General features: G+C 34.7%; 1 protein-coding gene across 1 annotated transcript; it reads left to right on the plus strand.

The window, feature by feature from the left end:
- Positions 1-2893: 2893 nt before the first annotated feature.
- LOC131537744 (uncharacterized) lies at positions 2894-6180 on the plus strand. Its single transcript, XM_058771368.1, has 4 exons — positions 2894-3733; positions 4583-4693; positions 5217-5424; positions 5508-6180. Exons 1-4 carry the CDS (start codon positions 3558-3560, stop codon positions 5958-5960), a joined length of 948 nt encoding a protein of 315 aa, XP_058627351.1. The 5' UTR covers positions 2894-3557; the 3' UTR covers positions 5961-6180.
- Positions 6181-14877: the final 8697 nt, after the last annotated feature.

A 14877-nucleotide genomic window follows, 5' to 3' on the forward strand; every position in this document is an offset into this window, starting at 1 on the left:
GTAAAAACAAGATAAAAAGCATCCAAAATATTTTCACATTTAAAATACATATAAATATTTTCCATGTAAACTTCTGTTTTCCTTTTACAGTCCAAACATCCAACACAATTTTTTCTTTTTTAGCCACATTTCTTCTCTCCCATATTGCACTTTTCATTAACATTACCCACAGATTTATGAACTTTTTGTTTTGGCTTTTCTTTTCCCAACCAAACATCACCACTCTGTTCCTTTCCATTTCTTTTTCATCCCACTCCACAGTTAGGTCTTTAATCACACATTTACATTTCCTTAAACTCTCCAAGTCTTTACAATATAAAAACATATGTGAAATCCCTTCCTCCTTTTCTTGACACACTTTACACATAGCATTTTGTTCTAGACCAATTTTGTTTAAAATGAAATCCGTAAAAACACTTTATGTCTTATAAAATACTCCAAACATTCTAATTTTGTTTCCACATCTTCCCCTCAAATTTCTCCATATGCACTCTTCTTTCAAGTCTTTGAATTTTTGGTAACACTTTATTTTAAGGATCAGAAATTAGACAGTAATTAATGACTAATAACTGCATTTGTAAGCGACTAGTTATGGACTTGTATGCCATTATAAGCTATTTATAAGGCTTTTATTGCTTGCTGTCTTATTTTTGTCTTATAGACCCTTTATACTTGTTTCTGTCCTAACAGTGTACTAATTAGCTAAAAATAAAACAAACTAATAGCTTGTATTGTGCGAATTACACACTTTATAAGTTCTCAGTACACTGTGTGAATGTGTAGCTTATAAGTATGAAATAAATATAGAATAGGCATTTCATCAGATATTTAAATTCAGAGATTTTACACAAAAGCACAGTCTTTCTAGAACTTGTTCTATACTAACAAATGATTTATAAACTAAATATTCCCCATTCCCTGAATTTATTAATGGCTAACAAGCACTTTTCTCACTAATAAATGCAGTATTACTTCAGATTATGTTCCCTATTCTAAAGTAAGCATTTGCTGTTTTCCAATAAGAAAAGAGACATGAAATATTGCAGTGAAGAATTATGTCTTTATTGTTTTAGGGTTCAACAAGAGAACAAACTACAAATGAGACACCTCTTCAATAATCACAGTCAACACACTGTATAAAAACATATGAATGAATATTAGTTAAAAAAAAACAAAAAAACATACTGTTTTAATTGTAACAATCTTAAATAGTAAAGTTAAAGGGCTCCTTCAGGTCCTTTTTAGCAACACTGCTAAAAAAGTTACTAGCCAACAAACCAATTTAACTAGTTGAATATATTTGCAGAATATAACAAAAAATTATTAAAAAAATTATTATAAACTATTTTTTTCTTTAATCTAAAACAATTATCTAAACTTTTAACTTTTACTGAACAGTCTCCTTCTTTCTTGAACAAAATCTTGTAGCAACACATAATTACTTCAATACTTCATCAAAATGGGCAACAGATGCCCTCGAGCCTTGAGATCTTCAATGGATCTTTTAATTTCAGGATTAACACTACTGGCACATCTTTTTGCAAAAGCAAGCAATGTTTCCATAGCTGGATCGAACACCAGGGTGCTGTAGGTCTTGGGGTCTGCAATCTGAAGCTCTGCAATTGGTGCTGTTGCTGCAATGGTGCCCCTGTCAACATTGTGCCGATGGAATGCCTCTGACATGGTGCGAACTTTCCTGAATGTTTTGAGGACTTGATTATAGCGGCTGATGACTTCCCCTGGACCTTTAACTTCACATAAATAAGAAAGAATATATTGTCAGAACAAAGTAAATAAAGAAAAACAGTAAACAAAAATATATAAAGTACAGGCATCTTGTATTTCTTGCATATTGTGATGGTAACTGATAATGCAGTTCTTTAGGGCCAGTTTTATTTATTTGGAATGAATTTAAAAATGTGGATGCAAAAATACACCCTTGTGTTTTATATGTGATATAATTTCTAAAAGTTTTTTTTTTTTTTTTTTTTTTAAAGAATTTTACTTAAAAGAATACTTCAAACATAGATTATTATAAATTATTTACTCACTCCTATGCTGTTTAACTTGTATATTTAATTTTTCAGCAAAATTTTAACCATGATATTTTGATGAAGATGTGATATTATTTGCATACTACACAAGTCAATGAGTACAAAAACCTAAAACTTCCAAACTCCAAAAAGAACATAAAGGCAGTAGAAAAGCATTTTGTTCCATACGTCTTTAGTAATTTAATGTAAGAAATAGACTATGAATAGAATATGAAAGTAGTGAAATGTATATCAGTCAACCATTTACTGCTAATAATGGCAGGTCATCCATTTAACAGCTCTGGACCAGATCATGACTAAATTGATTTTTCATTGAACTTAAAACAACATTGTTGAAACCAAATTCAGGTGTATGGGGAAACAACAGCAATATAATACCTTTATATGATACAATGTAAGCATTAGAAACAATGTAGAAAAGCCACTGACCTCTTATGTTTGTTGTCTATTATTTCAGGCTCATCAGATTCGCTCAAACTTTGTGATGAGGAGGTAGTGTCATCATTGTGATCACGTTGGGGGACTTCTTGTTTGATGTTGAAAGGTGCTAAAAATAATGAACAAATGTGTAGCATAGCATTTTTAGACAATAGATGTCAACTATTTAGAAAAAATAGCTAATCATTGGCTGAAAGACACTTTACTAATTTGATAAGGAACAGATCTGTAGAATTTTGTAGGTGATACATTTTTATAATTGTGACTCTGTGTACAATTTTGCAAAGAGTGTCAAACATGTATCTAGGTACAATTCACTAGTTTCCATTCAAAATGGTCAATCTAGGCTCATGGTGAAAATCTAAATGTGGTTGGAAAACTAACCAACACTGGAAGCTAAGCAGGGCTGAGCCTGGTCAGTACCTGGATGGGAGACCTCCTGGGAAAACTAGGTTGCTGTTGGAAGAGGTGTTAGTGAGGCCAGCAGGGGGTGCTCACCCTGCAGTCTGTGTGGGTCCTAATGCCCCAGTATAGTGACGGGGACACTATACTGTAAAAAAAGCACCGTCTTTCGGATGAGACGTTAAACCGAGGTCCTGACTCTCTGTGGTCATTAAAAATCCCATGACACTCATCGTAAAGAGTAGGGCTGTAACCCCGGTGTCCTGGCCAAATTCCCTCCACTGGCCCTTGTCTATCATGGCTTCCCAATAATCCCCATCCACTTGATTGGCTCTATGACACTCTCTCCTCTCCACCTGTAGCTGGTGTGTGGTGAGCGCACTGGCGCCGTTGTCCTGTGGCTGCCGTCGCATCATCCAAGTGGATGCTGCACACTGGTGGTGGTTGAGGAGAGACCCCCCACATGATTGTAAAGCGCTTTGGGTGTATTGCAATACACATTAAAGCGCTATATAAATGCCTCATTCATTCATTCATTCACTGTTCTCTGCAGTACAATGCAGTGGTCATTCCCTGATTGGTGAGCATTTCTCCAACACAAGGCATTTTTTTCACCAATTCAACCGATTTGTACATAGTAAAATAGTTTCGCAGTGAAGCGTCATGGCTTCAAATTATGATTTTTTGCGGAGAATATTTTTCAGACCATCAGCGAATACCAACAAACAATTTGTTCATTGGTTGATGCAAAAAGGGTTATTGCGGAAATTCATGTACTGCCCATCATGCCACCACATCATGAAATTCAGGGGCTTCTACAACAAAAAGGAAGCGGCATGGTAAGAAAAGCTATATTATCCCATGCTCATTATTACTCATCTGTGTTTCTCATCTTATTCAGTGAAGGAGAGCCTCTCCTCTGTCTCAATTTATAATGTCAACAGTGCCCTACTTTCGTACCATGTTTAAAATGTAATTGTAATGCCATGTGAATCGGAGCAATGACATCTCAAATGATATTCAGTATATTAATTTATGTATGTAATATAATATGTAGTTTTTATTTTTTATATTATTTATTTTTAAATTAAATGTATGTTTTATTTATTAGTAATTGATTTGCTCAGTTTAATGTTGAGAATGTAACCCCCTATTTGCTGCATTGTTAGTTATGCAGATGTTAGAATAATTACAACTTTAAAAAAAGTAAATACACACATTTCTATTGTGACAAATTTCATTTGAGATATGTTTTTATCTCAAATATTTTATAACATTTATTTCCCTATTAAACACTGGCAACTGGAATAGTAATAATGCTGTATTGATAAAATAATTGTAATCTTTGTATCTAACTTTTTTTTTCTGTAAAAATGGGTTTAATGACATAAAAAGTACTAAAGGTTATTCCATCTGACCTGAACAAAACACAATTAAAATACATCTAAAATAATAATATTGACATTTAAAATAATAATTAGTAGTATTTTATTTTTAAAAATAATTATATTTTTAAGTACATTAAAATATTTATATAATTATAAAATAATTATTATTAAGAACAAGAGTGTTTTAATTAATATCATCTGTCTTTAAACTATGCATTTGCTATGAAAGTATTACATTTTTAAATATTTTTGGTGTTGTGAAGTTGGTATGCTTATTTTAATTATTTTATCCTCTGCTAGGGTGTGTCGAGATAAATGCCACAGTAAATCATACAGCAAGAGCATCCGAAGTGGCTCAATATTTTCCAAGTCTCATCTCAGCCTCCAGACATGGATGCATTTTATTTACAGGTAAGAATATATCATCCTGTGTTTGTTACATAATGAGGGTTGTTTTAATAATGTTATAATAAGTGAAAGTGAAAGTGAAGTGACGTGTGGCCAAGTATGTTGACCCATACTCGGAATTTGTGCTCTGCATTTAACCCACCCAAGTACACACACACAGCAGTGAACACACACACACACACTGTGAACACACACCTGGAGCAGTGGGCAGCCAATGCTGCAGCGCCCGGGAGCAGTTGGAGGTTCGGTGCCTTGCTCAAGGGCACCTCAGTCGGGGTATTGAGGTGGAGAGAGAGCTAGACATTCACTCCCCCCACCTACAATAACTATTTGTTATTATGTAAGAATTATTGTATTTTTGTTGAGAGGAAACTATTTTGTAGCATATTATTCAAGCAGATAATATCAGAACTTATACTTGTTAGCAATGTTAATAACATAACATCGATAGTGACCTGAGTGTTAAGATATGTGTTATGATCCTGATGTATTTTTCTGAGTATCCTATCCTTTGCTTTTAAACTAGATTTTCACAAGGACTCAGGTTGAGGCAAGTGGACCTGTTACAGGAAGGCATCACTGGAAGCTCTTCCACACTGACTAAACTCGCTTATCGTCTGCGTGGAGTCTGCAAATCTGCAATTAAAAGAATGAAGAGAAGAGGTGACCTGAAAATTGGAAAAAGACACGAAATAGTTTTCATTGATGAGAGCAAATTTGGCCACAAAAGAAAGGTAATATATTTTCAATTACATCTGGTCATGCTTTATAGTAAAGATGAATGATAAAATAAATTCTTAAATTCTGTCATTTTTAGTACAACCGAGGAAGACAGAGCAACAGGGCATCGTGGGTGTTTGGAATGCTTGGGGTCAAAGAGGAGTGCAGAAGACCCATTCTGAGAGTTGTCAATCAGCGTTCAACTCAACACCTAATGCCAATTCTCCAGAAGCATGTTAGACAAGGAAGCACTGTTGTGTCAGATGGGTGGAGAGCCTATAACTGTCTCAGAGATGCTGGATATAACCATCTAACTGTGAACCATAAAGAGGTATTTGTTGATCCTCAGACAGGTGCTCACACACAAAACATTGAGAGATTCTGGGGAGTCTGCAAGTCAACAGTGTGGAGATTTAGGGGGAACCGCACAGAAAGCAGGCTCAAAGACCACTTAAAAGTAATCGAGTGGACCTACTGGCGTGGTGACAAACATAAAAATGGTCCCCTGGGTATGATTTTGCATGACATTAGAAGGAAATATCCTGTGTGAAAAAATGCAGATGTTTGGTTTATTCATTGACCATCATCATTTCTGTTAAAAGCAAATGTGTCAATTACATGTTTGAAAATTAACTGTCTCATTTGTAAGATGTGTCTCTTTTGTAGTTTGTTCTCTTGTTGAACCCTAAAACAATAAAGACATAATTCTTCACTGCAATATTTCATGTCTCTTTTCTTATTGGAAAACAGCAAATGCTTACTTTAGAATAGGGAACATAATCTGAAGTAATACTGCATTTATTAGTGAGAAAAGTGCTTGTTAGCCATTAATAAATTCAGGGAATGGGGAATATTTAGTTTATAAATCATTTGTTAGTATAGAACAAGTTCTAGAAAGACTGTGCTTTTGTGTAAAATCTCTGAATTTAAATATCTGATGAAATGCCTATTCTATATTTATTTCATACTTATAAGCTACACGTTCACACAGTGTACTGAGAACTTATAAAGTGTGTAATTCGCACAATACAAGCTATTAGTTTGTTTTATTTTTAGCTAATTAGTACACTGTTAGGACAGAAACAAGTATAAAGGGTCTATAAGACAAAAATAAGACAGCAAGCAATAAAAGCCTTATAAATAGCTTATAATGGCATACAAGTCCATAACTAGTCGCTTACAAATGCAGTTATTAGTCATTAATTACTGTCTAATTTCTGATCCTTAAAATAAAGTGTTACCGAATTTTTCCACCCAGTACTTAATTACAATCGGCTCTTTAAAAACACCATCTCTAAACACACAATACATTTTTTTAACAGTACATTCTTTAAAATCACACAAATCTTCCAGTTTCACATAAATGTTTCTCTCTTTTGGCTCTTCTTCCATGCACTCTATTCTTTTAATCAACTCTTTTGGTATTGCATTCTTGATGGCTTCGTATTTGTTTGTTATTTCTTGTTTACTGTATTCTTCTTTTGCCATTTCCATTGCATCTACGATATATTGTGTCGGTAAAAACCCCTCTTTAAACTCATACAAAACATCTCTCACTCTCGTTATCCCCACTTCCATACATTTTTTAAAAAACATTTCTTTCCCTTGTTTCAAACTTTTGTTATTTAGGAGCAGAGGTTGATTTAAAATGTTTTCTCTTCCATGCGGATCACACTCGATTTTCGTTAAAAATGTTCCCTATGCACTAAAAATTTCTCTATAAAAACCAAGTAATCCTTCTGTCATCCAAATTTTAGTTTTCATCCATAGAATTCCATCCCCCATATTAAAATCCCCACATTTGTTTAAAAAGAATTCCATTGTTTTTTTCCACTCAGTTTTGTTGTCTTGTTGCAGGTATTTCTTAACAATTTTCACTCTCCGAGCATTTTTTCGCTGTTCCACATCCATTAGCCCTAAGCCCCCCTTCTCTACCGCCCCTAAAATCGTGTTATGTGCAATCCTAGCTGGTTTCCCCTCCCATAAAAAGTCAATAAAACATTTCTTCAATCTCTGTTCTGCCCATAATGGTATTTCAGAGACATATAAAACATACCAAAGTTTGGAAACCATTAAAACATTCAATATTAAAACCTTCCCCTTCAAGTTTAAGTTTCTCAGTTTCCAAAAATTTTACCTTCTCTCTATATCTGTTATTAGTTGCTCCCACATTTCATCTCTCACTTTCCTCTCATTCCTCCCCATTAAGACTCCTAGAATCCTCATTTCTTCTACTTCCTTAAAATTTAAACAATCCATTAAAACCATAGCTTTTCCAAATCTCATATATACCGTTTTATCTTCATTTATTTTACTTCCATACCCACTACAATAATATTTTACAACCTTCATAACTTCTTTAACACTCTTCTTTTCCTTGACAACTATCGTTGTCATCGTTGTCATCAGCATATTGAAAAACTTTCCCCTCAGCCTTATTTCCCTCAGTTTATATCCCTCTTATTCCTTCGTTTTGTTTTATAGCCAGTCCCAAAGGTTTCGAAACGAGCTAATATAATAACGCTGAGAGTGGACATCCCTGTCTTATTGACCGTGTTATTTTAAAACAATCCGTTAAAAAAACATTACATTTAATCTTAGTTAGTGCACCCTTATATAAAATCTCAATCCATTTAATAAAATTCTCCCCAAAACCAAAACTCCTTAAAACCTCAAATAAATACCCGTGCTCAACCCTATCAAAAGCTTTCTCGAAATCGAGACTAATTATATATTCCCCTCTTCATTTTTTTCTTTCATGTACCATATAGTGTCCCTTATACCCATCGTTATATTGGCTATATCTCTCCCTTTTACCCAGTGGCGGTTCTACATTGAATTACTCTCTGGGCGAGACCCCCCTTTTTTATCTTCCTCACTTGCCTTTATCTGATTCAACAGTTCCTTTTTTCCCTCCTCTTTCACCCCCCTTGCACTAAACAGATCCTCATAAAAATTCCTTATTTCTTCTAATATCTTTTTATTCCCTTCTACAATTTCTCCACTTTTCCCTCTTATTTCTTTTATCGCTTTAGCTTTCCCTCTCTTTTTTTACAGATCGAAAAAGAACTGTACATTTTTCTCCCTCCACCACATATTTTGCTTTGCTTCTTAGTCTCGCCACTCAAATTGTTTTTCTTCTATTTCTTTCAGTTTTCCCTCTATTTCCTTTATCTTTTGTATGTCTTTGTTTTCTTTTATTCAGTTCCATTTCTAAACTCTCATTTTGTTTTCTTCGTATCTTTTGCATTTCTGTATTAGACTACAATATTTGATCAAAAATTTTACGTTCTCCCACCATAAACTCTTATTCTCTTCATACATTCCATTTTTCTTTTCTTTTTCTATAATTTCTTTAACCTTTGAAACATAATCTTCATTCTTTAAAATGTTTGTATTTAAAATCCATACTCCCGGCCCTCTTTGCATTTTACTCCAGTCCAACTTAAAAGATAAAAACTTGTGATCGCTAAAACTGGTATCTTCATATTTAATCTTTTCTATAAAATTCTCCACATTTCTCGTACATAAAACAAAGTCAATTCTAGTAAGGCATACAAAATTCCCCACTATTTGTCTTCTTGAAAATTGTTTTTTCTTTTCATTTCTTTCTCTCCACACATCTATCATATTATTTTCATGCATTAATGCTTTTAATTCCTTTCTTCCCGTATCTGTTTTAAAAACCATTCCTTCAGCCATATCTTGTTTATTAAAAACTGTATTAATATCCCTCATCGTTATTATTTCTTTATACTTCTTTACAATGTTTCTTAAAACATTAAAAAACTCTTTCTTTTCCTTCTCCTCCACTGGTGCATGTACATTTACTAAAATCAAATCTCTTCCTTCATATTTGGTCTCAACTAGCATACATTTCCCCATCTTGTCCTTATACAAAATTTTACTCACTTTAAAAACATCATCCTTCATTAAAAAAGCCACACCTCTTCCAAACCTCCCATCTCCATTATTATATAAAATACTTCCATCCCATCTCTTTTTATAATCATTCATCATATTTTATCTCCAGTTCGTTTCTTGTAGTGCAATAATGTCTTCACTTTTACACTTTTCTTTTACTTTTTCAAATTTCCTCATGTCCATCAGACCCCTTGCATTAAAAGTAACACAACTTAAAACCATTAAAAGAAAGGAAAATAGATACTTAAAAATCATTATTCGTCGTTTTCTCCCTCCAGGCCCCTTAACATATCAAATTTATTAGTCATAATCTTTTTTCTTGCACTTTCTAAATTTGGTTTTACCTTCAAAACTCTCCCTCTTATTTGTCCTTTCCCCCCTCTGTCTTTGACCATGTTGTCCATCTTTTATTTTTTCTTCACTGTCCGTTTCTTTATTTTGATCCATTCCTCCTTGTCCATCTCTCTCCACATCACCCCGAAGAGTATTAAAACTGTCCGATATCTCAATTTCTGTCCATTGAGTGTCCTGCTCCATTGTTTGTTCATTTTTATTAATGTTGTCCTTTTCTCTTGCCCCTTCCTCTCTGTTGCTCGTTCCCTCTTCAATTTCTTTTTGTTGTAGTCCTTCTTCCTCTTGTTCTTCATCAGTTTGTCCTTCCTCCTCGTTGTTTCCTTCCTGCACCTGTCCGTCCACCCGTTCTTCCCTTCCTCCTTCCTCTTCCTCCATCCAGCATTCACATTTATTTAAAACTTCCTGACACCCCGGGCACCTGACAGCATTGCAATCTCGTGCATAATGTCCCCTCTCCTCACATTTGTAGCACACGAACTTTGGGCATTCCTTTAGCAGGTGATCCGGGCTCATGCAAAGCCTACAGGTCTTCACCTGATGACTGTGCATCACCCGGAAATACTGCAGCCCTTTGGCCGTTTCTAGCCTCGTGCTGTATGGCAGCAATGCCACTTCCTTAGGGAACCTCACCTTTAGGAACCTTGTTCCGTCTTCAATGTCAGTGCCCGGGTATCGTCGTCTTCTAACTTTTGTAATGGGATCAACTCCCCATCCCTCCAATTTTCCTAAAATTTCTTTGTCATCCAGGTAGACGGGCAGGTGCATGAAGGAAACCACATAGTCTCTGTTTTGTAGATTTTTAAATCCACAGTCCACTCCTTTTATTCTTAGTCCATCAATTAGTTTGTCACACGTTTCTTCTTCTTCCATTGTTAGCTCGTATTCTTTCCCTTGTCTTGGTCTTAGAGCTAAAATTTTGCCATGTCCACATTGTTCTGTTACAGCTTTAATAATGTCCTCCACTCTCACCTCAATCACATTCTCTACATTTACAATCACTGTTGCTTCTTTTAAATATTTTAGTTCAACAGACTTTTTGCTTACTTCTTGGTTTTCTCCATTTCTAGCTCGTATTCATTTTTCCAATTCGGTGTCGTTTGCCATGCGTGTTCCTCCTGCCGTTCCAGTGTCGTTTGCCTTGCGTGTTCCTCGTGCCAGTCCAGTGTCATTTGCCATTAATCCGTCCATTGAATAAAGAGGAAAAAAATAAAAAGGGTTAACCACCCTCCAGCCAGCAAAAAAGCTGCTGTTGGGTCTTTTTATAACTTTAAGTTGGGCTTTTTTAAACGCACAAAACAAACACAAAACATAAACACAAAATGGAAGAGAGTCTTCCTCTCCAAAACTTAGCCAAACACTTCCTGGTTGCTCTCTATCGCCCTCAGGGTGGTATGGCCGCAAGCGAGGGCTGCTGCAAAGAGCGGGCTATTTAAAGATCAGCCACCCTAAAGAAAAGTGTATAAGATAAGTAGTGAAGAAAACCAAAAGTTTACAGCACCTGTTATTCCCAGGCGGTCTCCCATCCAAGTACTAACTAGTCCCAACCCTGCTTAGCTTCTTAACAGTTCTTTATAAAATTCTGGTATATTTCCTATCATATTATCTTTAAAAGCCATCCATAAAAAATCATCTCCTATTTGTCCACACTTATTAATAAAGTAACTCATGACACTTTTCCACGGGATGTAGTCTTCGTTTAAAAACTTTTTTACCATTTTAATCCTCATGCTTTTCATTCTCAGCCATGGATCTATATGTCCTAATCCTCCATCTTCCACCTTTCCGATAATTGTGTTATATGCAATTTTAGATGGCTTACCATCCCAAAGAAACTTTAAAATAATAGTTTTTATTCTCTTATATACCCACATTGGTAAACTCACGACACTTAACATTTTAGATATAAAAAGAGAATTTAATACAAGCACTTTCCCTTTTAGGAACAGTGGTCTTTGTTTCCAAAAATTTAATCTTTTCTCCATTTTGTTCACAACTTCGTCCCAATTCATTTCTCTAGTTATAATCTCATCATATCCAAGCGTAATGGCTAAAATTTTTATGTTACTTTTTTGTTCTTTGAAGTGCCAATTTCTTTGTGGAACTTCCACCTTTCCCATCTTAAAATATTCTGTTTTTTCCTTATTTACTTTTGCACCCAAACCTCGACAATATTTATCAATAAATATTTTCTAGATCTATACTAAATAGGAAACCATCACCCTTTTTTTCTGTTATATACCAAATTAAGTCCCTAATACTCGTTACCGTATCCGCTATGTGTCTTCCTAATGTACCGTACGCTTGATTGGTCGTGACTATGTGCGGGATTACTCTTAAGTCTATTAGCAAAAATCTTTGCTAATATTTTGTAGTCTGTGTTAAACATACTTAACGGTCTGTAATTTCGCAAATCATCTTTATTCCCTTTCCTTTTATTAATTATTTTAATCATACCTTTCTTCATACTCTCACTCAATTGTCCGTTCTGAAAGATAACTAAGAACAGATCTTTCAGAATTGATATTAAGACATCTTTAAAAACCTTATAAAATTCAGATGATAAACCATCTAAACCAGGGCTTTTCCCATTACTTAATTGCGTTATAGCTTAATTTATCTCCTCTTCTGTTATATCGCACAATTTTTTTATCATCTTCTTTTACTTTCACTTTAATTTGATTTAACAAAAATTCTTCATCTTCCTCATTAACTCCTTCCGTCCTACATAAAACACCATAGAATTCCTGGACCGCTTTTAGGAACCCTTCTGTATCTTTTATGTTTTTACCATCCAATGAAACGTTCTTTATTAAGTCAGCTTTTTGTCTAGCCTTTTCTACTTCATAAAAAAAACTTTGTACTTCTTTCTCCTTCCACCATATTTCTTATATTGCTTCTTATTCTAGCACCTGTACATTTGTCCTCTTCCATTTTTTTAAGTTTCTCTTCTAGCACTACTATTTTCCTAATGTCCATGTTTCCTTCAGTTACCTTTTTCATTTCATCTTCCCATTCTTTATTTAATTATCTTTCTTTAGCTGTTTTTGCTTTCCGTATTTTCTTACAACATTCTATAGATAATCTTTTTATGTCTGATTTTACATCGTCCCACCACACATATATTGCTTCATCATATAAAACATCATCTACACTGTTAATAATTAAGTTTTCCATTTCCATTTTGTAAAAATCATTCTTTAAAAGTTCTGCGTTAACCACCCATACACCTGGTCCTATTTCCACTCTGCTGAAATCCATCATTACATATAAAAAAATCATGGTCACTCCCACTATACAGTTTATAAAAAACGTTTGAAATAAAGTGCTCAAATCTTCTATCGCATAAAATAAAATCTATCCTACTTTGTTTTAAACTGTTATTCACCCACTGTCTTCTTGGATATTCTCTTTTGACTCTGTTTCTATCTCTTCATACATCTACTAATTTGTGTTTATCCATCATACATTTCAATTCATTTCTTCCAACATCAGCTCTGTACACCATATGATCTTCGACATCTATTCTTTCTAAAACAGTATTAAAATCTCCTATAACAATAACATTCTTCCATCCATTGATTAAAATACTCAGTTATTTAAAAAAAGTAACTTTTTCCATATCTTCATTTGGAGCATGTATATTTAGGGGTTCAAGCACGAAGTGCTGAAACCCTCTTGTAATTGTAAGGATTTTAAAATTATTATTCTTCTCTGGTAAAACTGATCGTGCAGCCCAAACCGTAAGGCGTAGATAGCTGAAACTTGGTCAGATCGTAGTAGTATTGCTCGCTACTCGGATACAAAGCCTCGCCCCAATCGACCTAACGGTGGCGCTACAGTGCAAAAATCTAAAATTTTACACACTTTTGGTCGTAGCTCGTACAACGTTTGTCATAGACTCAAAATCATAAAAAATTTTTTTCACAAAATCGAGTTATATCTGAGACCTACTTTTGCAAACTAGTCCTAGGTTTTTCACCTGATCGGAACCAAACCACTGCAGAAATATTCTCTGGACACTGAATATCAATAATTATCAAAACAAAGTTGAAATTTTGATTTTCACGCGAAACAGTACGTCAATTAGCGTCTATGCTAACGTTAGCCAAATGTTATTTGAAGCATAACTCTGGAACGGAATGAGATATCTTCACCAAACTTGGTACAAATGTGTATGAGCTCAATCTTTGGCCAAATAAAAAAAATTGCGCAGCTCTGCCACTTGAGGGCGCTATAAGACTGAAAAAACATAAAAACAGTGATAACTAAGCAACCGTTGGTCCGATCGACTTGAAAATTGGTATGCAGCGTCTTGGTCCAAAGGGGCACGAGTGTCTATGAGCTCATTTGCGTATCTAAAAAAACATGGCTGCCATCGGCCAATGAAATTTAAACACCTATTAAACAAGGTTAACGGAGGTTGATCGGAACGAAACTCGGTGGGCATATTCGACTCATGGCCCTAAAGGTCTGTAAGGATTTTGAAAGAAATTGGCCACTAGTTGGCGCTAACAAGATTTTTTGGCTCTGTAATCACGTGGCGTTTCACAAATCCACACAATATGTATATCATTTGATAGATTTCCTCATAATGAACAAATTTGCCTCAAGAACCATTGCTGCCAATCAAGTCGTTCATTAATTATTCACAAATATGTTAAAAACCTACTTTTCCAAACTAGTCCTAGGTTTTTTGCCCGATCGGAACCAAACCACTGCAGTAATATTCTCTGGACTCTCTAGATCAATAATTATCGAAAACATGTTGAATTTTGTCCTTTGGTTAGCTTTAATGGGGTCATTTAGAAAAGGGGCGTGGCAAAACATACCCCAAAGCTTATAAAACCTGAACGAAAACTCAAAACTTTACGAAACTTGGTGAAAACATGTGTCAGATGACTCTTAACAAGTATGCAAAGTTTCACGGAGATCGGATCATAGGTGATGTTATAACAGTCAAAAAGGCCTCAAAAACACAAAATTTCTGTTGAAAATGACCTCAAATTGTAGAAAATGTTCATATATTCACACAAACACTAGGCCTTCATATCATTTGATAGATCTCCTCATTCTCAGCAACTTTGCCTCTGGGACTAATGCGGTCAATCCAATCGTTCATTAAATATTCTCAATTATGTTAAAAACCTACTTTTGCGATCTAGTCCCTGGTTTTTTGCTCAATCTTGATC

This window comes from Onychostoma macrolepis, chromosome 03 (genome assembly GCF_012432095.1).
Source record: "Onychostoma macrolepis isolate SWU-2019 chromosome 03, ASM1243209v1, whole genome shotgun sequence".
NCBI classification, from domain to species: domain Eukaryota; kingdom Metazoa; phylum Chordata; class Actinopteri; order Cypriniformes; family Cyprinidae; genus Onychostoma; species Onychostoma macrolepis.